At 39.5% G+C, this 23916-nt stretch overlaps 1 protein-coding gene across 15 annotated transcripts in view; it reads right to left on the reverse strand.

Annotated features, from left to right (window-relative positions):
* Nucleotides 1-23916, reverse strand: part of DMD (dystrophin) — a 1006777-nt gene that overhangs the window by 163580 nt on the left and 819281 nt on the right. For all 15 annotated transcript variants that reach the window (XM_035114386.3, XM_035114388.3, XM_035114384.3 and 12 more), the window contains one exon: nucleotides 9979-10125. In XM_035114386.3, the coding sequence (XP_034970277.3) occupies nucleotides 9979-10125 (147 nt within the window). The remainder of the gene's footprint in view (nucleotides 1-9978; nucleotides 10126-23916) is intronic.

The raw sequence follows: 23916 nt of genomic DNA on the forward strand, positions 1-23916 counted from the left end.
ATTAAGTTAAGGATGCTGCAAATTAATATAGTATACAATATTATACTTTAGTAGAAAGCACAGAAAGAGACTAGCAGCACAAAGCCATACCGATCTACTCAGAAGTAAGTTCAGTGAGACTTACTACCAGGTAAGAGGGTACAGGATTGCAGGCTTAAAAATGTTTCACAGATCTGAACCCTGCTGCTCAAAACTAAAGGACAGGGCAATGCTAAAGTGGTTGGGCTGTTGTATCTTTCAAAAAATAGGTAATGGATGGAATCCTACAAGATGCATCTTGGAATCCTATCATTTTTTGCATCTTTCCTAACAATGTGTGTTTTCAGAAAATCTCACAAATCAAAATTAATATTTTCAAGAAAAATATGATTCAGCTGACAAAGATAGCAAGGACATAAAAATAGCAGTTTATTATTATTACACTTTACTAGAAAAATCCCTTCCTTCAAACAGCAAGGGTGATAAATTGTAAGCACTATCCCAATGCATTTTCAATTAAATGACTAAATTAATGTAGAGACATTTAATTAAAGTTGCACTAGTTTTTCCAAATGCTGTTAATTAAGCTGCTATCTAAAATTAAATCTCTTCAAAACCCCTTTTATATTTCTGCAGCTCATCTGATATAGATATAATTAAAATTCTGGAAGTTCACCTAGATGCATCTGAATATATTTCTCAAAAGAAGGGGAGGGGCACGACCCTGCAGTAATTTGGGAGGCAGTTCTTTTAATGGGATTTATATAATCCTTAGAGGAAATACACAGCACAAAAATAGTTTTATAAATAAATCTGGGCCTCCATGGCTGCACAGACTTTCATTCAGCATTTTGATTTTCCACTGGTTAAACATCAAACTATCTCAGAAAACAGGAAATCCATTGGGATAGACATGAGGCTAGTTTTAAACACATACAGAGTTTAACTTCTTTCAGTAAGTGAAAGTAGGTCTACATTGGGATAGCCAATGTGATGCTCTCCAGATGTTTTTGGACTACAAGCCCCATCATTCCTGATATTTGGCTATGCTGGCTGGGGTTAATGAGAGTTTGTATTTATAAACTAAATTAACGGGCTGCTGTATTGTGATTTGAACTGTATGTTTCAAAGCTTAGATTTAATGAAGTGTGCAATGGGTATTAATGTTAGCTGCATTGAGAATGCTAGTCTTGAAAGATGGCTCAGAAATATTTAAACAAACAAAATTATTCAGCTGAAATGGATTAAGTGGACAACTAATCAAAACATCTTGCCGCAAGACAATTTTACAATAGTTTGATACTTTATGTCAAGCTTCATAAATTTAATGGTCAATTTATGTCATGCTTATGTTATGGTACCTTGCTGTTCATTGAAACATATAACTATGGTTGAAGAACCATTCTTTCTGTCTGAAAGGGTTCAAAATTTGGGTGTAAGCTTGTATTTATTTATTTATCTAGCTTGATTCTACACCATGTCAATAATGACTGAGGAAGAAATGAATATGGGCCTGGGGAAAAAAAGGGAGAGTAGTTTGTAAATATAGTACACTACAGGATATCGCTCTGACCTTGTATGTTTGAACAACATCAACAGCATAGAATCCTTTCCCTAAACTCAAGTTCTAATTGTAAGTCATGTTTAATATGCTTCAAGAACACATGTCTGAAAAATGCAGTGTTTAAAAAATGCAGTTTCAGAACTTAAAATGCATGTGCAAAACATACCAACTCCTCCTCACTTTAAGACCCAGGGATTCTCAGTAGGAAACAGAGGTGGAGCTAGCTGGTCCGGCACCCAGCTGTGCACCTGGGGGTGGGGCCATGGGGGCGGGGCGAGTGTCCCAGGGGGCGGGATGCCCATGGGGGCAGAGCGAGCTGCCCATGGGGGTGAAATGAGCCACCCATGGCGAGCTGCTTCCTGGGCGGGGGGGGGCGGGGGCGGAGCCGAGCCACTTTGCCAGCAGCTTCCCTCTTCCTTTTGACAGCTCTGGGGAGGCTCCCCCCCCCAGGAAGCAGCCCAGGAGCAGGGAGCAATGGCGTGCCACCCGCCCGCAACTCCCAAGCTTCCCCCGAGCTGTCAAAACGAAGGGGGAAGGCTGCCAGCAAGGTGGCACAACTCTGGCCCTTCCCCTGCCGGCTCAGGGTAGGCTTGGGAGTTGTGGGTGGGCGACACACCAAATGTCACCCCCCCCCTCAGTGATGACACCAGGGCCAGACCGCCCCGCCCCCACCGCCCCTGGTAGGAAATCACCTGGAGAATTATTGGAACAATTCTTTATAGAACATACTTTGTGTTACAAAGATGTCACAGAAGCAGAATTTGAAATTATAAATCTGAGTTTTCATAGGCTTAACAGTGACATGCTACTGCTGCTCTTGCTATCGTGCTTCATTCATCAGGAACCAGCACGGTTTCATTTCACTAAGTGACTACAACCTATAATGCATTGATCACAAATGTTTTTGTACAGCATGTGTGGGGTATAATTTCTTCTTTCTTTCTTCTTTGGCAATCACTTGTAGCCGAGTAAGATTGTCTTCCATAAACACAGTTTTAACAATGAATCCGTAAGTGACTGGGGAGGCTAATTCTGGATCTGCACGTCCTTCCACAGTGGGGACATTGGTTTCTGGGCGGGAGTTGATCACGGTGTGGATTTGCCAAGCGTGCCTTCCTCTTAGCATGTTTCTCCCTTGCGCCCTGAGTTCGAGTGTCTTAAAAGCCCATGACACCTTTGGTAAAGGCTGTTCTCCAACTGAAGCGCTCGCAGGCCAGTGTTTCCCAGTTGTCGGTGTTTATACTACATTTTTTAAGATTTGCCTTGAGACAGTCTTTAAACCTCTTTTGTTGACCACCAGCATTACGCTTTCCATTTTAAAGTTTGGAATAGAGTAATTGCTTTGGAAGACGATCATCAGGCATCCGCACAACATGACCAGTCCAATGAAGTTGATGTTGAAGAATCTTTGCTTCAAGACTGATGATCTTTGCTTCTTCCAGTACACTGATATTAGTTCACCTGTCTTCCCAAGTGATGTGTAAACATTTTTAGAGACACCGTTGATAGAATCTTTCGAGGAGTTGGAGATGGCATTCATAAGTGGTCCATGTTTCACAAGCATATACCGTAGTAAGGTTGGTAGTACAATAGCTTTGTAAACAAGCATTTTGGTTTCCCTGCGAATGTCTCGGTCCTCAAACACTCTGCACTTCAATTGGGAGAAAGCTGCACTTGCAGAGCTCAGGTGATGCTGGATTTTGGCATCAATGTTGGCCCTTGTGGAAAGGTAACTGCCAAGGTAGGAGAAGTGATCAACATTTTCCAATGTTACACCACTGGGTTGGATTTGTGGCGCTGCAGAGGGGTTATTTTGTACTTGTTGGTGCAGCACTTTGGTTTTTTGGATGTTGAGTGATAGGCCAAGCTTCTTGTAAGCTTCTGCAAAGATATTTGGGATGGTTTGGAGGTCATCCTCTGAGTGTGCGCACACTACGTTGTCATCAGCATACTGAAGCTCTACGACGGACGTTACGGTAGCCTTACTTTTTGCTTTCAGCCTGCTCAAATTGAAGAGCTTTCCATCTGTTTGATACATGATTTCTACTCTGGTGGGGAGTTTCCCTTCGACAAAGTGTAGGATCATGGCAATGAAAATAATTAATAGAGTTGGGGCAATAACACAACCCTGTTTAACACCTGATCCCACTGTGAATGGTTCACTTTGAGAGCCATTGTTATCTGCGACTGGTTGCTGTCATATTGCCATGGAGGAGCTGAATGATGTTTACAAATTTTGGTAAAGGGGTAAAATTTATAACACTATTAACATGAGGATAAGTCTTTGTGGGCCACTTCATCAGATACATATCACACGCTTCAAACGCCAGAGAAAGGCTTTATGATTCAGCCTATGAAAGCTTATGCCATAACACATTTTATAGTCCTTTTATAGAGCCACAAGACACCTAGTTTTGATGCAGCATATCAAGATGGAACTGAAATATGGTAATATCAACACGATTACAGTACATGTCACAAGGCTCAAATGAAATTTTGTTTATCCCCAGAGAGGAGAATCCATTCTTCTTCTTCTTCTTCTTCTTCTTCTTCTTCTTCTTCTTCTTCTTCTTCTTCTTCTTCTTCTTCTTCTTCTTCTTCTTCTTCTTCTTCTTCTTCTTCTTCTTCTCCTCCTCCTCCTCCTCCTCCTCCTCCTCCTCCTCCTCCTCCTCCTCTTCTCCCTTCCTTCCTTCCTTCCTTCCTTCCTTCCTTCCTTCCTTCCTTCCTTCCTTCCTTCCTTCCTTCCTTCCTTCCTTCCTTCTTTTTTCTTTACCAAAAAGGCCCCCAGAGCAGCTTGTATACAATCAAAACAAGACAGTCCCTACCCACAGCCTAAAAAAATCTATGGGAAAGGGACAATGAGGGAACAGGAAATTCAAAACCAAAACTTGGGCACCAATTTCTAAACAGTTCCTTTGATGACTGAATTCTGCTTCCATTTTCATATCTTACAATGCAGGCTGGCAGAAAAGGGAGAGGGGTCAATATCAGATAAAACAGTTTTACACTAATCAAGTACTTGGCAGTGGTGCGATAGTGGTGGCTTAACGTATGGTCTGCTGCATGGCTGTGGTGGCGCAGGCTGTGCTACACATGCCATTGAGCAGCAGGTGTGGAGTGGAGAGGGAGGGCGCAAGGACTCATTGTTTGTTAACTATAGAAGTTTCCAATAAGGATAAGAACCAATGATACCATCTGTCATGGCTAGCAATTTGGGACCTCTGGCTAGGTATAGCACAAAGGTGCCTAGGTTTACGTGCCCAGGTCCCTTCCTCCTCACCTGCTGTTAACTGACAGAACCATAATAGTACAATGAGACTCTGTCCTGTTCCTTACCCCTGGATTTAACACATATTGGCAGATTAATGTGTTAACAGTAGTACCCTGTTTCTCATATTTTAAGACATACCCATAAAATAAGCCATAGCAGGATTTTTAAGCATTCAAGGAATATAAGCCATACCCCGAAAATAAGACATAGTGATAGGCACAGCAGCAATGCCAGCCGCGGCAGGAGGAGGAGGAAAAAAATAAGACATCCCTTGAAAATAAGCCATAGTGTGTTTTTTTGAGGAAAAAATAAATATAAGACATGTCTTATAATATGAGAAACACGGTATTAGCAGTAGCAGCAGCAGCAGGAGAAGAAAACATTTGATTTTACATGATCAGGCTCTTTATGCCTGGCAATGTGGTCTGCTCTTGCCCCAGAAACCTTGTCATACATTATTACCATTGTGGAAAAAGCTGGAACTGGGAAACTAATGACAACCCAGTGAGTTGTTCTTTTTCCCTTTCTTTCAAAGCTTATATGCACTTACTCAGATACTGGCTGTGTTCTCATTTAATTTGACCCTAAGGGAATGGCAGTGTGAAGTAAGTTGTAATTCACATAACTTCCACCACTTAAAGCCTATCTCTGATGGGTGCAGTACTCTGCTGTGGTCTTCCCCTGAGAAACTCAAGGCAGGGGAGGAGTGCAGAACTGACTTTCTCTTAATCAAAAAGAATAATACTGGAAGGAGATAGGGAGCCATTGCTAAAACAATAAAGAAAGCAACAACAACAACAAAAGAAGTTAATTTGAATAAGAACAACCCACCCACTTTTTCGTGATTATGAAAAAGAACAATAAGGTTGCTTTTAAAAAAAATGTTTCTTCTTTAGATCAGAGCTCTATCTACCACATGGAAAACTGCTTTTGAAATTCAGAGGAAATTCAAAAGCACCTTATGATACACTGCACGAGGGAGCTGCTTTTCAGAGAATAAAGGTTCTGCTTGGTAAGCACAAGCTCTTATGTGTACCCAAAGGAGCTCTTATTGATCGCAGCCCCTGCTGGCAACAACTTTTTCTCTTGAGATCCATCAGCTCCTACTATACATGCCAGCAACAGAATCAAACAAAACCAGGGAACTGGTGGCAGTTTCAGGTGATCGTTTATCAAATGATACCACATTTTCCTAGCACTTTTTCTCTCAGATTATATCCAATTCTATTTCACATGTACATATTCACAGTTGGTGTTTGGATACTGTTTCAGGCTGCATATCTTCCCACCACACTTGCCATCCTCTCCTGCCACACCCTTCGAGAACCACTGATCTACCATGTCAGGGTCTGATCATGGGAACTTGCCCCTCGCTAAGTGACCTGAATAGCTAAGTGGACATTTGGATGTGGGTTTCCCTGTCACCAGTCCAACATTGTATGTCCTAAACACTGTACCACACCACTGGTTGAAGACCTTACCCAGTGATTCTGAGATTTACAATCACTATAACTACTGCAGCCTAAAATGAAATAGTTTGGAGATGCTTCTGACAGCCAGTGTGGTGAGTTCAAACCCCACTCAGCAACACAAACTCACTGAGTGACCTTGGGCCCATCACTGCCTCTTAGCCTAGCCTGCCTCGCAGGGTTGCTGTGTGGATAAAATGAGAAAGAGAATGATGTATGCCACCCTGAGTTCCTTAGAGGAAAGGTGGGATATAAATGTGATAATTAAATGCAAACAAATAAGACCTCATAATACTACCATTACATACAGAATTCACATATTCTGTCCTAGCCAATGAAATAGGTTGTGGTATGTGCTTAGTTGCAGTGCATGCGTAGTGCTTACATGAGTTTCACAGATTTGCAAATGTGCCCTTGCCTTCCAAAAGGAGGGTGACTGCATGATCCTCTGAGAATTTGGGAGTAAAAGTAGGTATCGGGTTGTATCCAGAGGCTCCCTTCTTCCAATGGAAGAAGTACTGTATTTCTATTGGAGAAAAGACTATTTCTGCTGGAGGAAGTTAACTCTCAGCTCCAATGTAAATGTACACCTTAGGGCACACAAAAGCTGGCAAAACATTTCATCTCAAAATTTATGCTCCTAAAGGTTTCTCATTTAACTCTAATAGAAAACAATAAATGTCTTAAGTATTTCACCTTTTTTTAACTTAGTTTCACAAAGTAACTGAATAAAAAGACCTCAGAAATTCAGCCCTTATACTTTATTTTTAATGAAAAAATACTATTATTGCAGTGCCACAAACCCTGACAGAAAATAGAATACTGTTAATTATGAATAAATTAACTAAATTAGTAATGTGAGACGGATATGCAATTAAATCACTGTTAACTGAAAACAAAACACAGCTACACACAGCTTAAGAATCAGGGAGCAACACAGATGTTTTTAGAATACCATGCTATAGTAGGTTTCAAGTGTAGCTCTTCAATAGTTTTAAATATATTTTAAATCATATTTCCTATTTAGGGTACAATATACAGAGAGGTGCTGTTTAAATATCACAAACAGAGAAGTCAAATAGACAAAGTATCTGCCACTACTCAAATATCAGAAAGTAGCTGGAAACAGATTACTCCTCCACTTTGCTAAAAAGCCAACATGCATATTTCCACATGGAAGATGCTCCTTAGAGCCAAATATTAACCTCACAGAAGTGGACATGGTGCTAACTGTAGAATTCAAACTACATAATCAATTAATTCATTGATAGTCCATTCAGGAACCATGAAAACTGCGGCCATGGCAACAGCTCTGATTCTCAAGCAAAACACAAGAGCAATTTCTTAACTACTGGAACTAAAAGAGGATTTCAAGTTCTAAGAAAGATCAGAATCACCCTCTGCTGGGAAGATGAAACTTGCTTTTACTAATATAGATGCTTTGCTTCATGGTTTACAATACCTTTTAGCTTTTTATACATTTAAAAACTATAATGACTATCAACAGGAAGCAGATTCAGGACGAAAGTTTATGTTTTAAAATATAATGGAGACCATTCAGGCAACATACAACTAATAAGTTTAATAAATAAGAATAAGAAAAAACACTGAAATTATCTATTTCTTGATCCAAAACACACAGAGAGATGCTACTATTCAAGATAGTTTAAAGTAACTAGCAAATCATGTTAAACACAAGAGAAAATTAATTTGAGTAAACATTAATTTTATACCTCTGCCACAATAACACGTATTTCAAATTGGGAAATAGAAATGTATTTGACAGAGAAGTAGCCTCTTTTATACAAGTTAATAATGCAAGGTATAATGCTTCAAAATATCCCCTGACCTATTTTCCTCTATTAGTTATCTGCAAGCAAATGGATGCTTAAACTGAAATATACAATTTCCTGTAATCCAGTCAGCAAACCTACTCAAAATAGCCTCCAGGCTCCTGACCCCTTATTGCTGGAATCCCAAGCACATGCACACACGCGCACACGTGCACACACACACACACACAGAGAGATTAGCAGCTGCCCTTGACAGCCCACATAAATACATATTCCCAACTGCACTTAGATGCAGGGGCATGGCCACATGGATCTTGTTTAGAAATACTTAATAATCTATTTTGCACCTTTTGGACGTGTGTGTCTCCATGGACATCTCATGTCTATTAGTTGCAGGTATCAGTCAGCTTATCTGAGCACACTGGCACCCATAAACCAACCCCAGCACACAGAATGTAGATTGTAAAAAATGTGCCCTTTTAACCACATATTTCAGTATCCAGTGTAGGTATGCATGCAAGGAATAGCCACCCCACATACATAAAGCTCAGCTGCACAAGCAAACTTAACTGTCAGGTGTATGCCTTTCAGGCAATCCAAGGCCATATACTCCATATTTGATATCTACTGATTGTGTAACAGAGAAATCTTATTTTGAGGCTGGGGAGGAGCAAAGTGGCAGATCCATTGCTACATATGAATCCCTGATGGCTCATGCTAATTTTATGCCAGGTCAACCCATGTTTGGGCCCCTTGGAGGAGTGGGCACCTTGGGGAATCTGTGAAGCTAGTGATCCAGTGGATTCAAAGCTGCCTGTGCTGCACTCTCACCACAACATCTCATTTCGGGGCTTTCTGATTGCTATTGCTGGTAGGAAAACTTGCCAGCATTAGTTCTCCAGCCATCTGGGTGAAGCCTGGGCATCTGCAGGAGTAAAGCACCAAAACCAGCAGTACTCATTTCCACCAACAGAACTGCAACTATGCACAATCCCAAACCACTCAGCCATCAACAATGGAATGTGTATGTAGGACTGTGTTGCAACAGTATCATGTGTTCATATACAATCAAGCTAATATGTAGATTCTGCACATGTTAAAGGAATATATACAGTCTTTAAGATCAGTCTATGTCTAATTCACACTACAGCCTTTACCCATTTTTTAAAAAATCTGCTTCTATTTTATAAGGAAAACTTAATTATCCTTTAAAAGGAAAACCACCTTTTTGATAACCTTAATAGCTTGATCAAACTCTGCCAATGACCACAATGAATATAATGCTCCGTAATTTTGGATTTGATTCTACTGAAGTAATTTCAATGCATGCAAGGTGGAAGACACCATTAAACTGCTTGTAGAAAAGGGTACTGTTTAAAATTAATGTTCCCAGGAATTGTTTAAAAGAGAACAGAGAATGGATTGAAGCAGTGAAAGTAAATGCAAAGCTCAGTCTTCCACATGCGATAAAATATATTCAAAGGAAGGAAGTGGAAAATTAAAGCATTTTGTGAAGGATGGAAAGCATACAGAAATTACACCTTATCTAAAGCAATGGCCCGGAGTAAACTGAGGATGTGCAGTAGCCACAAGCTTCTCTTCACCAAACAGATGTTGCTAATTATACAACTAGCACTACTTGCATGTAGCAGCTTGCGGTGAATGGGTGCTAGGAATCAAGTTTCTGCACATGGTTTCTGATCCAGTTAATGATACACATGTCAAAGCCTATGGTATATTTTATGTATTTTATTCAGTTCCAAGCAACTATTCATGCTGGACATGAAGAACATGAGTGAAATACAATGTATTGCTAGAAACATTCGAGATTACTTATTATAAAACAATTTTCTTACCTAAGACAGTCATTTTAAGGGTTAGGGTTATGTTATATAATATTACCTGCAGGAGTTTCCATCTTCCATTCAAGTCTTCGAGGCGGTTGAGGGTATATGGGGAAAGCTGTATTTCAGAAGAGGTAAACTGATGAGCTAGGTCATTAGCATTGTTCACGTTCTCTTTAAGAGGTGCAATTTCTGCTTGGTAAACCTGTGTAAAAAACAAGCAAACCCAAAATGTTAGTAATGGCATTTTAGATTGAAAAAGAACTTATAACAATTTATAGCAAAACATAGGGTCTTGTTTGGGGTTCCCAGCACAACTTCACAGAAACCTTGTTGCCTTGGACTAGTACTGGGAGCCTGATATAAACCCTTAAAATAGACCAGCAGTAAGTTATTGGTGTTGCTGCATAAATACTTCAGCATCACATGGTGCATTGGAGGGCAATTCCAAATCTTTTCCAAGGTTGAGAAATTATGGTGAAGGCATTAGAAAGAGAGAAAAGTGAGGCTACCTACAGCTTAGTGGTATCATCATAAGAGCTATGGAAGTGGCCCCATTTGCTTGGTCCGAGCACACATTTTAAATGAGATGCTTGGACGTAGCAGATGGAGACAAATTTGAAAAAGAACCAGACAGCTCTGGAAGACACTGCAATCAGCCACATAAATTAAATGTCTATAGAAATGTCCGTGTCCTTTTAAAACTGGCTACATAGATTCATGGCAATACATACTGAGATAATACCAGGCTTGGCTTATGGACTTAAGAAGATATTGAATAATTTGATTTTCTATATTAATTTTCTTTCATCACAACATTTACAGATTTCATTTTCTACTTTATTTGCAGAGGTGAAATGGGTTTTGCAATGGACTAAGCTCTGTGTTCCTCCCTACTTTTGATATCTATAACAGTAAGACTCAGGTCTTCTTTTGTTGACCAAATAGGAAAGAGAAATGGAGCGGAATAAGTATAGTCGCATGATACAGATGATAGCTTTTATTTCTGGTATGTTAAACATTGATTAACACAAAACATAAAGCAATATTCTGTCAAACTGCCAAGAAACCAAAGCTATCCTGGGGTTTGAAAGAGTTCACAAAACACATTCCCTGCTGCTAAACTAGCATCAATGTTACCAAAGTTTAGTATGGGAGGTAGCTTTGTAACAATTTTTGTGTTTCCAAATATAGAAGTAGATTCTAATCAGAGGAAAATACACACTACTACTACCATTCCTTGTCCCCCCCTCCACCTCTCCCAGGGTCAACCCTCAGCTAAATCCACCTCTTTTTTTCTCTGATCCTCTCCATTCAAAACTCCAAACTGCACAAACACTGCTTCGACATTTTTTACTGGGAAGGAATTATTTAAGAAAGATGCACCACACACAACTGATGTAAGCCAGGTGTATTTTGTACTTGTACCTTAGAACAAAATGTGAAGTGTGAAGTCACCCTAAAATCCATTCAAAATTAGATGATGCAACATTCCTCTGAGTTACAGGCCAACATATACAGTGGTGCCTCGCTTAACGAATGCCCTGCTTAACGAAATTTCCGCTTAACGAAAGGATTTTTCGAGCGGAGGTTGCCTCGCTAGACGAATTCATTTTATGAAAAATTCATCTAGCAAATCGCGGTTTCCCATAGGAATGCATTGAAATTCAATTGTGTTCCTATGGGCAATAAATAAATAAATAATAAAAAATTCAATGCATTCCTATGGGATTCGCTAGACAAATTTTTCATTATAAGAAAAGACCCGTGGAACGAATTAAATTCGTCTAGCGAGGCACCACTGTATTTCACTTTATGGAGCCTACAATTCACTCATTCTCATCCTCATCTCCTTATCATCCTCATCATCATAATCAATGAATCTATGCCCTGCCTTTCTAAAAATATGTGCTCCTTCCTATTATCCAATTGCACATGGACCATCACATGGTAACTGAAAAATATGAATGTACTGCTAATGTCTCCTTCCAGCATGCACCTTAATAAATAACCAAAATATTTTTAATTTTCTTATTGTTTTATAATGAATATTTCTTTTGGAATACGTAAGTAGATCTGTTTTATAACTTTGAGAAAGCAGTGCTTTTGAAGTACAGATACCTTTACAACAATCAACTTTCATTTTCAAAGACTGAAAATGCAATCTGAATAAAAATCTGTCAGGAACAGTATACATGTACCTGGCTATATACAGTATATCATGATAGGGGGAAGGGACCAGATAACATTTGACAATTTCTTCTAGTCATACAATCCAATTTACACTTAAGCAGATGAACTATTTCCTCTTCATAAATCGACTTCCATTTACTTACCAAGTGTTCTTGATGAAGTATACAAGACTCCAAAGATAAGTAAAACATTGACATAGAGCTAGGTGAAATTGAGATACTCCTGAAACAGTGAGATAGGTTTGTAATAGAAATACAATTATGTGTTTGAACATGATATTCCTCTGCTAATGTCATTGTGCTCATCAGTGAAACCTGTTGGAATATGTCAAATTCTAAATATGGTCATATTTAGAGCTATTTGAGCTATGTGGTCAACAAGTGCACTGTCCCATTATGGTCCTTATTTTGCACCTTAGTTGATTTTTTGATTAACAAAGTATGGGAATATGCTAAAGTAACTCCTATGACATAAATATTAAGACCTGTGTACACCAAAGTCAGCAGACATTTACCAATGTCCAGGAAATATATATATATATATATATATATATATATATATATATATATATATATATATATATATTTCTTGTTGCATGAGCCCATCTTCCCAAATTTGAAAATAAATGTCTGGATCCCTGGGAATTACTGAAAAATAACTAGTAAATAAGCTTATTTCAATGAGAATGGCTCATTATGTGCTCTCCCAGCATCAGGGACTTCCCCTTATGAAACCAGTGACTCCAATTGCAGCAAATAATAGTAGATGCTCAATTCACTTTCTCAGTTTCTCAGCCCTTCTTTCCCCTAGCCACATGTGCATCAACATGATAACAAGTCAAATGCAGCATTCAGATACTCAATCCAAATTATTCAGTTGTCCTATTGTAACATTTTCCCACCTGCAATAATAAAATTGCAGTGTTATCCCCATACATGGCATTTTGAAAATATACTTTGGATAGATCCAGTGCTGCATATTCAGTTGCTTCCAATAAATTTCTTTTCATATGTAGAACAGTAAGAATAAAATCATGCCTTTAGTCACAGATAAAATTGTATTTTTTTTATTTACTGAAGTTGTTTCTTTTAATGTACTTTGAAGTGAAATTATTCTATTACATTTTATGCTCTTACCAAAACACTATCAATTGTCCTGCACAATGGGAATGCTTATAACTGATTAAAATGTGTAGAATTGCTAAATCTATCCAACATTAATGAGTTCCAAGAAATGACTTTTGGAAAGAGTGGAAGGTAGGTGTCAGGGGATTGTTGCGGCTACTCCTGAGTAATGACACTCCAGTCCATTCTGTCTTTAAGGGTTTTTATTGTGCATACTATTTACAGTATGGGTTAAACCACAGAGTCTAGGACTTGCTGATCAGAAGGTCAGCGGTTCGAATCCCTGCAATGGGTTGAGCTCCCGTTGTTCGGTCCCAGCTCCTGCCCACCTAGCAGTTCAAAGGCACATCAAAGTGCAAGTAGATAAATAGGGACCACTCCGGCGGGAAGGTAAATGACGTTTCCGTGCGCTGCTCTGGTTCGCCAGAAGCAGCTTTGTCATGCTGGACACATGACCCGGAAGCTGTCTGTGGACAAACGCCGGCTCCCTCGGCCTATAGAGCGAGATGAGCGCCGCAACCCCAGAGTCGAACACGACTGGACCTGATGGTCAGGGGCCCCTTTACCTTTTACTTTTATGTACAGTGCAGAGATAGCAGAAAACATGACCTCCTAGTCACTCGCAGAATCCAGCAATGGTGCCCTTCTGCTTCGGGGCCAGCATAATAGCCTGGGCACCCCGAAACGCCACCCTCTAACCCTGCGTTGGAGGCGCCGGAAGAGGCTGTTCTGGAGCAGTGCTGGGGCTCTGATGCCTCGCTGAGCCTTCCCTCCTCCATTCCGCTTCCTCCTGACTCACTGCTACCGCTCTCGCTGGGCGAAGTGCTGGTCAGGATGGGGGGGGGGAAGGCTCCCTGTAGGGAGTCCCCCTGACAGTAGGCTTGCTTTCCAAATATATTTTCCTACCATACTTTTGGTATAGTAGAGAGAAGTAATGTCAGAGATCCCAAGAAAATGCTAATTTTAAAGCTAACTACAAAGTCCTATACTGATAGTTGTTAGATAGAAAATCTTTTAAACATTTCTTATTTTGAAAACAGGAGCGCATGTTTTCCAATTATCACAATATAGGCTAAAAGCAATTTCAGTGTTCTAAATGCTTTCATGTCTGTGGAATTTCCTTCCCATTTAGATGCATCTTGCTTCTATAACAAGAAGCAAGGCAAGGCACACCTCTTTTGCTGAACTTTTGGAGGAGGGGTGTGATGAGAATTGTTAACTGATATTTTTACAGCCAGATTTTTATGAAATTAAACAATAATTTAATGCTGCCCTTTTCTTTTATTGTACAGTGATCTAAAAGCATGAGGGACTTTTTCCTGAAGTCCTTGCCCTCTGATTAGATCAGAAGGTTCAATTGGAATCCCTGTTTAAAGGCTTCTTGAGTGACTGGGCTCAAGAAATGAATTGCACACAGCCAACTCTCTGAATGTGCTCTTTCATCAATGGGACATGAATGGCTGTTTGACCTTTTAAAGTAAAAATGTCCTTTTTGCATCTCAATAGGTTTCTTATGTTTTTCCACTGAAACTTCAGAATGACTTCACTGAGCTTTGTCAAAGGCACCTAAATAGCTGTCTTAAATTTGCTATTTTGCTGCTATTTAATGCAGTCATGGTGTAATTACACAACATGCACACATAACATGCACCATAATTTTACTTAGACGCATCAATGATTGAGTGTTTGCATGAACAATTTATGAGCGATATAATGTGTGATATAAAGTACTGTGATATAATGTGTCAGGAAGTATTTCAGGTTAGTTGTATTCCAAATTAATATAATAATATGGGCGGCCAATGCAAGCACAGAGATGTGTTACTGGTGGTCTGATGCATTTTGCATCAGCTGCAGCTTTCACACCAGACCCAAAGATAGCCCTATCAAGAGCATACCTATGCAGACACCATCATGTATTAAGATCACTGTACAATAAAAAAGGCAGAATCACATTTCCCCAGTTCAAAACTCTTGATACACGTCATCTAAGGAAATCAGCCCTGAGTGCTCACTGGAAGGACAGATCATTTTGCCACCTCATGAGAAGAGAAGACTCCCTGGAAAAGACCATGATGTTGGGAAAGATTGAGGGCACAAGGAGAAGGAGATGACAGAGGACGAGATGGTTGGACAGTGTTCTCGAAGCTACTAACATGAGTTTGACCAAACTGCGGAAGGCCGTGGAAGACAGGAGTGCCTGGCGTGCTCTGGTCCATGGGGTCACGAAGAGTCGGACACGACTAAATGACTAAACAACAGCAACAAAAGGCAAAATCAATCTCAAAAGTGTGCCTTGAAATGGATCAGCAAAATTGATATCTTACAGGAACCCCTGCAGCTGCTCTGGCATCACTTTCTGCACCACCTTACCCAAGAAAGGGCATTCATAACTGGATAGTAGTTGGTGTAAACCACAGTCCAAGAAGGGCTTCTTCAGAGGTGAATGCACTGCTGCTTGTTTAAGGACAGTAGACACAAGTCCACTGAATAGGGATGCATTAACCATCTGGACCATGCTGGTAAGTTGCCGTTGCCACCCCCACTGGCTTTTCACTTGCCAAGATGGACAGAGGTTAAGACAGCAAGAAGTGAATCACATTACAGTCAAACCTTGGTTGTCGAATGTAATCTGTTCTGGAAGACCGTTTGACTTCCAAAATGTTCAACAACCGAAAACTGAAAGCGGAAGCCTCAATACAATAGGGAAACTCAAAACAGAAGCCTCGTCAGGTGTCCGGCTTCTGAAACCCATTCAAAAACTGGAGCAGTTACTTCCGGGTTTTCGGTGTCCAGGAGCCAAAACGTACGACAACGGAGGCATTCGGAAAACCAAGGTTTGACTGTACTGCAAGGCTCCTGTCCACATCATCAGGCTATATAAACTGCAATCAATTCCACAAAGGATGGGAATGTGCTGCATTGGACACCTCAACTTGATGCTGATGGGAACCCTGTTTTACATCAGAACGATTTCTGTCCAAAATATAGGTCAAGAACAATGCTGCTAACCCTAATTTGCACCCTTGAAACAAATGAAGTATACTTCTAAGTCAACAGGCTTAGTATTTGAGGAATACTCCATTCTATCCATTAAAAGCATTTTGATCCTGCCTTTCTATCTCAAATTGCAATCTTGAGGTGGCTAACAATAATTAAAGCAAGCAAGCAAATACCTTCACTTAAGTCAACAACACTGAAGCAGAAATGTTTTGACTTAACTTTTACTGGGAATAACAGAAATGTCAACTGAACTTCCCATGTTGGAAATTCGAAAGGCTGTGCAACGCCACCAACAAGCTTGATCCCACATACTGACCCCATCCTTAGAGTGCCTGGAGGCGGTTGGAGGATGGATGGCGGCTAAAAGATTGAGGTTGGATCCTGACAAGACAGAAGTACTGTTCGTGGGGGACAGGAGGCAGGCAGGTGTGGAGGATTCCCTGGTTCTGAATGGGGTAACTGTGCCCCTGTAGGACCAGGTGCGCAGCCTGGGTGTCATTTTGTACTCACAGCTGTCCATGGAGGCGCAGTTCAATTCTGTGTCCAGGGCAGCTGTCTATCAGCTCCATCTGGTACGCAGGCTGAGACCCTACCTGCCTGCAGACTGTCTAGCCAGAGTAGTGCATGCTCTAGTTATCTCCCGCTTGGAGTACTGCAACGCGCTCTACGGGGCTACCTCTGAAGGTGACTCGGAAACTACAACTAATCCAGAATGCGGCAGCTAGACTGGTGACTGGGAGCGGCCGCTGAGACCACATAACACCGGTATTGAAAGATCTCCATTGGCTCCCAGTACATTTCCGAGCACAATTCAAAGTGTTGGTGCTGACCTTCAAAGCCCTAAATGGCCTCGGTCCAGTATACCTGAAGGAGCGTCTCCACCTCCATCATTCTGCCCGGACACTGAGGTCCAGCACCGAGGGCCTTCTGGTGGTTCCCTCGTTGCGAGAAGCCAAGTTGCAGGGAACTAGGCAGAGGGCCTTCTCGGTGGTGGCGCCTGCCCTGTGGAACGCCCTCCCAACAGATGTCAAAAAGGAAAACAACTACCAGACTTTTAGAAGACATCTGTTCAGGGAGGCTTTTAATGTTTAATAGATTACTGTGTTCTATTTTTCTGTTGGAAGCCGCCCAGAGTGGTCGGGGAGACCCAGCCAGATGGGTGGGGTATAAATAATAAATTATTATTATTATTATTATTATTATTATTATTATTATTATTGTAATATCTGTTCTTTTACGTTAAAATATAATATGCATAGCTAAACACATCTTATTTCATTTGTGAAAGCAAACGAAAACTTTTTTCTCATTAAATGTGAATCAATTATTTCTTCATTTTTGTTGTGAAACTTGATGCAGTTGCCAATATTTATGCATTCATTATTTCAAAAGGGAGTTTACATTTGCATGATTTTGTGGCTCCTGGGAGGAAGGCACTGCTGAAACAAAAATGAATTAAGTTTTCATCTTATTTACCATTAGAAACTCAAAATGGTTAAGGATGGATAATTTCTTAGAGATACCAAGAATACCTAAGCCTTTAGAACTTGCAGCTCATTTTAAGTTTTGAAGGGTATATAATATTCTATCGAATATTCTATCTATCAAAATGTTACTATCCGTCTATGGCATACAAGAACTACTAATATGCAGCAGTACATAATTTAAAAAATGCTTTCCATCTATATGTTTATTATACATAAAATTATATAGCCTCATTTCTCAGCAAATAGTGGAGCCAAATGTCATGATTATAGGTTTAACTGCATTTCTATTTGTTTACTGACACAGAATATGGAGATGGCATACAAAACTCTTATCCTTTTCACTTGGGATGACAACCAATTAAATAATTTTAAATCTTATAACAGATTGGCTGATAATTATTAAATGTAAATATATGTACATATTTCTAAAACCTTCATCTCACTGGCATCTCATTTTATGTATACAAATCAACACATTTAAATAAACATTCAGTCATGTCTTTGATTATCCACATAGAACCTGTTGACTGTCAGCAAACAGCAAGGGAAGGATGGGCTGAGTGAGATCCACCTGCTCAGTGCTACTGCCTCACCTCAGATATGCTGTGAAGCACTCTGAGATCCCCGGGTATAGGGTGGTATATCAATTCAATTAATTAATAATGCTGCCTTTTATGATATGAGGGGAGAAGAGGTCCAAGTGTCTCCATAATCTTGCTTCTCTACCACTGAGCTATGATTTGAGTGGGTGTTTTATTTTGGAAATCTCTTCTAAGCCTCTTGAATAGCCTCATAGGGTTATAAAGTAGGATAGTAGTATTATAAATAAATACACAAATACTTGGAACAGCAAGATTTATCATGTATTATTTTCTTGTATGACAACTGAATGACAAACCCAGAGGTGTTAGTTTGATTTGATTTAATAGGAAAACGGGGGGGGGGGCTCACATTACGTTTATCTGGTTGAATCACTGTAAAACTTGGAAATGCAACAGGAAACAAGAGGACACATGTGCATTCCCCAACTTAAAGCTAATATTCAAACACACATACATTTCAATATACTAACTTGCACAAGCTGTAAAGGTGAACAAGGAATACTTCTTACAACTTGACTGAGATGAGCTAAAGATCACAAAAGCTGTGAAGTGTTGAAAATGTGAAACTACTGACATATGACAGCAATCCTTAGAAGATTTTTTATGAAAAATTGATCAGTGCAGCGCAATCAGGAAGATCATTAAGAAATGCCTGCACTCAACATCCTCCCACTAACACAGCTTGCTTTGTATACACGAAACTGGAATAAAGATGAAACAATAATCACTGCAATAATTGCACTGTGCATTTTAAAGATGGGTGTGTTTTATTGTTTATAACATGGTTACTCCTCTGGAATTTGCTGCTAGAGGTTTTACTGTTATTTTACTTTACTTAGAGTGGTTTTATTATGTGCCTGGACAATTTTTATAACACCCTTAGGGGTAGCGAGGGCTGCTACTACAGAGGCTCTTGTGAGCAATTCAAGGAGGCTAGACATTAAGAGGAAGTGTGTGTGTGTGTGTGTGTGTGTGTGCATACGCACAACAGAATTTTAGCAGCTGATTCCCTTTCCCAGTCCCTCCAGCAGCCACAGGAAGATGCTTCTGAGTTGCAGGATGGTATGTCATAAAATATTTACAATCCACAATCAAACTCCAAAGGAAGACTGATAACCAGAATTATGGAATTGCTTTCTATCAACTGTGTCTTCCTAGGTGGACTTGCATCACAATTAAAATATATATTGTATCTTTAAACATGGCTTTGGTAAGTTGCCAGTCCTAATAAGCAGAAGCAGTAGTGTCGACTTGTGATTTAGCAGCCCAGTAAACGAATCATTATTAGCTACATTCACATTTATTACATATTTATACAGTATATAATGCTTTCAAATACATGTATCAAATCTCTTTACAGTGGTACCTCGGGTTAAGGATTTAATTGGTTCCGGAAGTCTGTACTTAACCTGAAGCACACTTTCCCATTGAAAGTAATGGAAAGTGGATTAATCCGTTCCAGATGATAAAAAACACCCCCTAAATTTAATATGAATTTTACTGTCTAACGAGACCATTGATCCATAAAATGAAGGCAATAATCAATGTACTGTACTATAAAATAAATAAAACAGTAGATGAACATCCTGAGGGCATCCTGAGCAAGTTTGCGGATGACACCAAATTGGGAGGGGTGGCTAATACCCCAGAGGACAGAATCACACTTCAAAATGACCTTAACAGGTTAGACAGCTGGGTCGAAGCAAATAAGATTAATTTTAACAAGGAGAAATGTAAAGTACTACACTTGGGCAAAAAAAATGAAAGGCACAAATACAGGAAGCAGATTTGGTGTAGCAGACAAACAATGTTGACAATCTGGACTTCGCTACCTTACTCTGCTACAAACTTTGGGCCTAGGGAAATGGAGGATATTCATCCTTCACAGTGCTATTTTTCTAGAAAAAGAGGTGCTGGTACTCACAATGAATGCTTTCCTCATTCTCTTATAATGGCAATGATGCCCATCTAAGTACAAGAACTGAGTTCTGGTGATTTCTGGCTGGAAAAAAAGGCCTGATCCTTCCTCCTATCCTCATCTATATTAAGACAAATTTGGATTTTGGCTATGCTACTTTTGCAGCCCAATGGTGTTCTGGATCCAGTGCTTGTCCATGTTTCTTATTTCTACTTATGCTGTGAGGCAGCAATCTGGGCTTCCCCCTCAAAACACCCTCACAAACACCCCTGTTTACAAGTCCTGGTCATGTTTGGAGTATATGTGATACTCTGTTATATCCTAAGAGAAAATAAAATAACAGCCTTGTTTCTCCAAAATGATAACAAAATCCCCATGAGATCAAATCACTCAGGTGAAGAGATAGTGAGCTAACTGAAGATTCCACAGGCTTCCCAAGATAGGAAAACTTTCCCAGATCCTATTGCAATATCCAGTAAAAGGAAGCGGCTCTGTTCCACTAGAAATAGGTACCTGACCAACAGTTCAAATAATTTAAAGTACTCTATGGCACACCAGGAGATGGAAATGGCAACAAACCAGAACAGCCCAATTATCTGAATTGGGAAAGTGCCTGACAAATACAGAAAGACTACACTGGTCTCTCAGGAGTGTAGTATGTATTGACCCAGCAAGTTAATTAGGCACATGATGAAATGGCAGGAGATAAATGAGGGAGAAAAGACTTTGTGATGGATTGACGTATGAAGGATGTGGCAGCCAATTAGGTTTTATGCCAGAATGATCAACAATGGGTGCAGTGGCTGCTACTGAAATGCTCAAGACAAAAACCATAGAAAAGAATTGGATTTTGCATTATACTTTTATGGGAGGCCTCCAACAGAACCATTTAAGAAGCTTATGAGTGACATTTCTAAGCTCTATGTAATGGCAGGTTAATATTAGAAATCAGCTGAATGGCTATTCCAAAATGTAGGGGACAATTTCCACCTGTTACATTATGTTGTGTCACAGACATGTATAAGAGCCTAGAAGGAGTCCAAGATGATAAAGAGCTAGAAAACAAGTGTGTGGTGAATGCTGTGACAAACACAGAATACATGCTGTGTTTTTGGTCAGTGGGAGAAAAAATCCCCTATTGGGTTGAAATACAGTGTTCAATCATAGTATCTGTAAGATCAGAGATTACAGGAGACAAAGAATCAAGAGGTTCCCCTCACCTTGCTGGACAGTATAAGGCAGCTTCCAATGTTTTAGAGTAGAGGGCCTTAAGCAACCCAAGAATACCAGTGTATTCTCATTTGCCCACATTTTGCAACTGTCAGATCAGGACAATAGATAGATTCTAACTTTCAAAAGATTAGAATCCATCTCATGGCCAAAAAGATTCTAAACATAAACCTCCACCTACTCAGCAATTTAGACAACAGGTCTTCCCAAGCATTGTAACAAAAACTAATTCTTAATTCTTTTATTTTAAAAATGCCTTGCTTCAGTACTTATACTACTATACAGAATTAAACTTCAAAAATGTATGCTGAACAAAATCTGCTACCACTAACCAGAAAGTCACAACTGTTTGCATATGGGCTGAATTTCAAGCCTAGAAGTGCCTGTGTTGGAACCCTTGCTTTCATCAATGAAACTATGGTTCTCTGAGGTATTCCTAATATGGTGTGGCTGAAATTCCGTATTCACATATACGTTACCACTACAACTGCACCCTCATATATTTGTCCGTAAACTTTCTTTTTAGAAATTCAGGTAGTGAGGAATCCGTCAAAGTCATTGACATGTTTTTTTTTTTTAATAATAACTCAGGCATAGGCAAACTCGGCCCTCCAGATGTTTTGGTTCTACAACTCCCATCATCCCTAGCTAACAGGACCCAGTGGTCAGGGATGATGGGAGTTGTAGTCTCAAAACATCTGGAGGGCCGAGTTTGCCTATGCCTGTGCTAATCTCTCTGAGGAAAAAGATATAGTAATAGAGTTCTTCATAATTTGTTCTGAATCAGAAAAAAATGTGATGGGAAAAGAAAGAGAGATATTTAAGGAAAAGAATCTATGAGTTGAGCATTCTAGACAGCTATATGTTCATTATACTCCTTACTTCATATACTTCCAAACTAAACTAATTACTCTGTTAGCTTGATACATTGATTTTATTTCACTTCCTGACTTGCTTATGTGCAGTAGTTACTTCACAGTTATGGTATCTGCATACCTGATAGCTCCAGCATCAAAATAAATCCCTTGTGTACATAAGAATGACAGTGCTGAAGTTATTGATAAAAGTGTTCCCTTTAAAGATGTATTGGGAGGCCACCAATTTTAGGGGAAAACCCAATGTAATTACCTTTTTTTGAAAAATAAATTGATTATATTATTCACTTTTCTAGATAAACTTTGATTTCCTTCATATCTTTATAATAGCTCTCTGTGTCCTTTTTAGTTCCTGACACAGTCAGGCTGTGTCATTTCCAACTGGCCCTCTCTGCATGACCTTCTCTCTCACTCACCCAATATTCTATTCAACCTCCTCTCCCCTTAATTCTCTCTCACAGCTCCATACAGAATATGGGCATGGGCACACCCTTATTTTACTTATTTATGACTCGCTTCCCATAAAGCATCCCAAAGCGATTTAACAATAACCATTAAAAATAAAAACATATATAACATCAATTTCACTTTCAAAAACAGATACACACTAGGAGAAAAAAAGTCCACTTAAAAAGCTTGTTGGAAATTGAAGGTCTTCCGTACACACCCAAAAGATAATGCAGATAGTGTCGCTGTTATGTCTGATTATGACTACAAAAATGCCTTCTTAATAAAAGCCACAAACATATTACACTGCTATTCAGCAAAACAACAACAATAACAAACTCATACTAGACAGTCCCCCTGATCTAACTCCACAAACCAATTCCCAGAAGACATAGCACAGATGTAGAAATCTTCCTGGAAAAACGAACACAGGAAGTAAAATGCACAGCGGAAGTAAAATGCACAACACTTGTCAACATGCCAGTTTCTTGCCGAACATTTAACTTTTCAGAAAATTAGCCCTTTCTTTGTTTTAGCAGGAAAGTGAAAATAACCATACCGGAATTACAAAAAGTGCACAAGAAATTTATGATAGTCACACAACTGTCCTGTTTAAAATGACAACAACAAATATGTGACCAGCCTTTAACATGAGTCTCCATGTAATTTGAAAACATACCATTAAAATAGCTAAAATAGTTTTTAAAACAGTAGAAAAACAACAACTAAAGATACACTTAAAAACAATTCAAAATGAACACCTAAGGCAGAGAGACCTTTTCATCTAGCTGGAAAGGCTTGTTGAAAGAAAATAGTCTTGAACTGTTTCCACAAAGTGCAGATAGTGGATGTCTGTCATATCTTAACAGAGCTGCTGTTCCACAAAACAGGAGCAGCTCCCTAGCATTTGGATTAACGTTTAACTGGTAACTACCAAAATAAAACTTGGGTTCCAGTCTCACATTATGGATTCATTACGTTTCACTGTCACCCAGTCTCAGTTCCTGATCTGTAAAATGGACCACTTCACAGAGCTGGTTGCATTGTTTGGACTGCAGTCACTTTGCAATTGTAGCTAGCCATATGAAAAATATAGCAGTTGTTTTAAATTTGGGCA

Source organism: Zootoca vivipara, chromosome 4 (genome assembly GCF_965207765.1).
Source record: "Zootoca vivipara chromosome 4, rZooViv2.hap1.1, whole genome shotgun sequence".
NCBI lineage: Eukaryota > Metazoa > Chordata > Lepidosauria > Squamata > Lacertidae > Zootoca > Zootoca vivipara.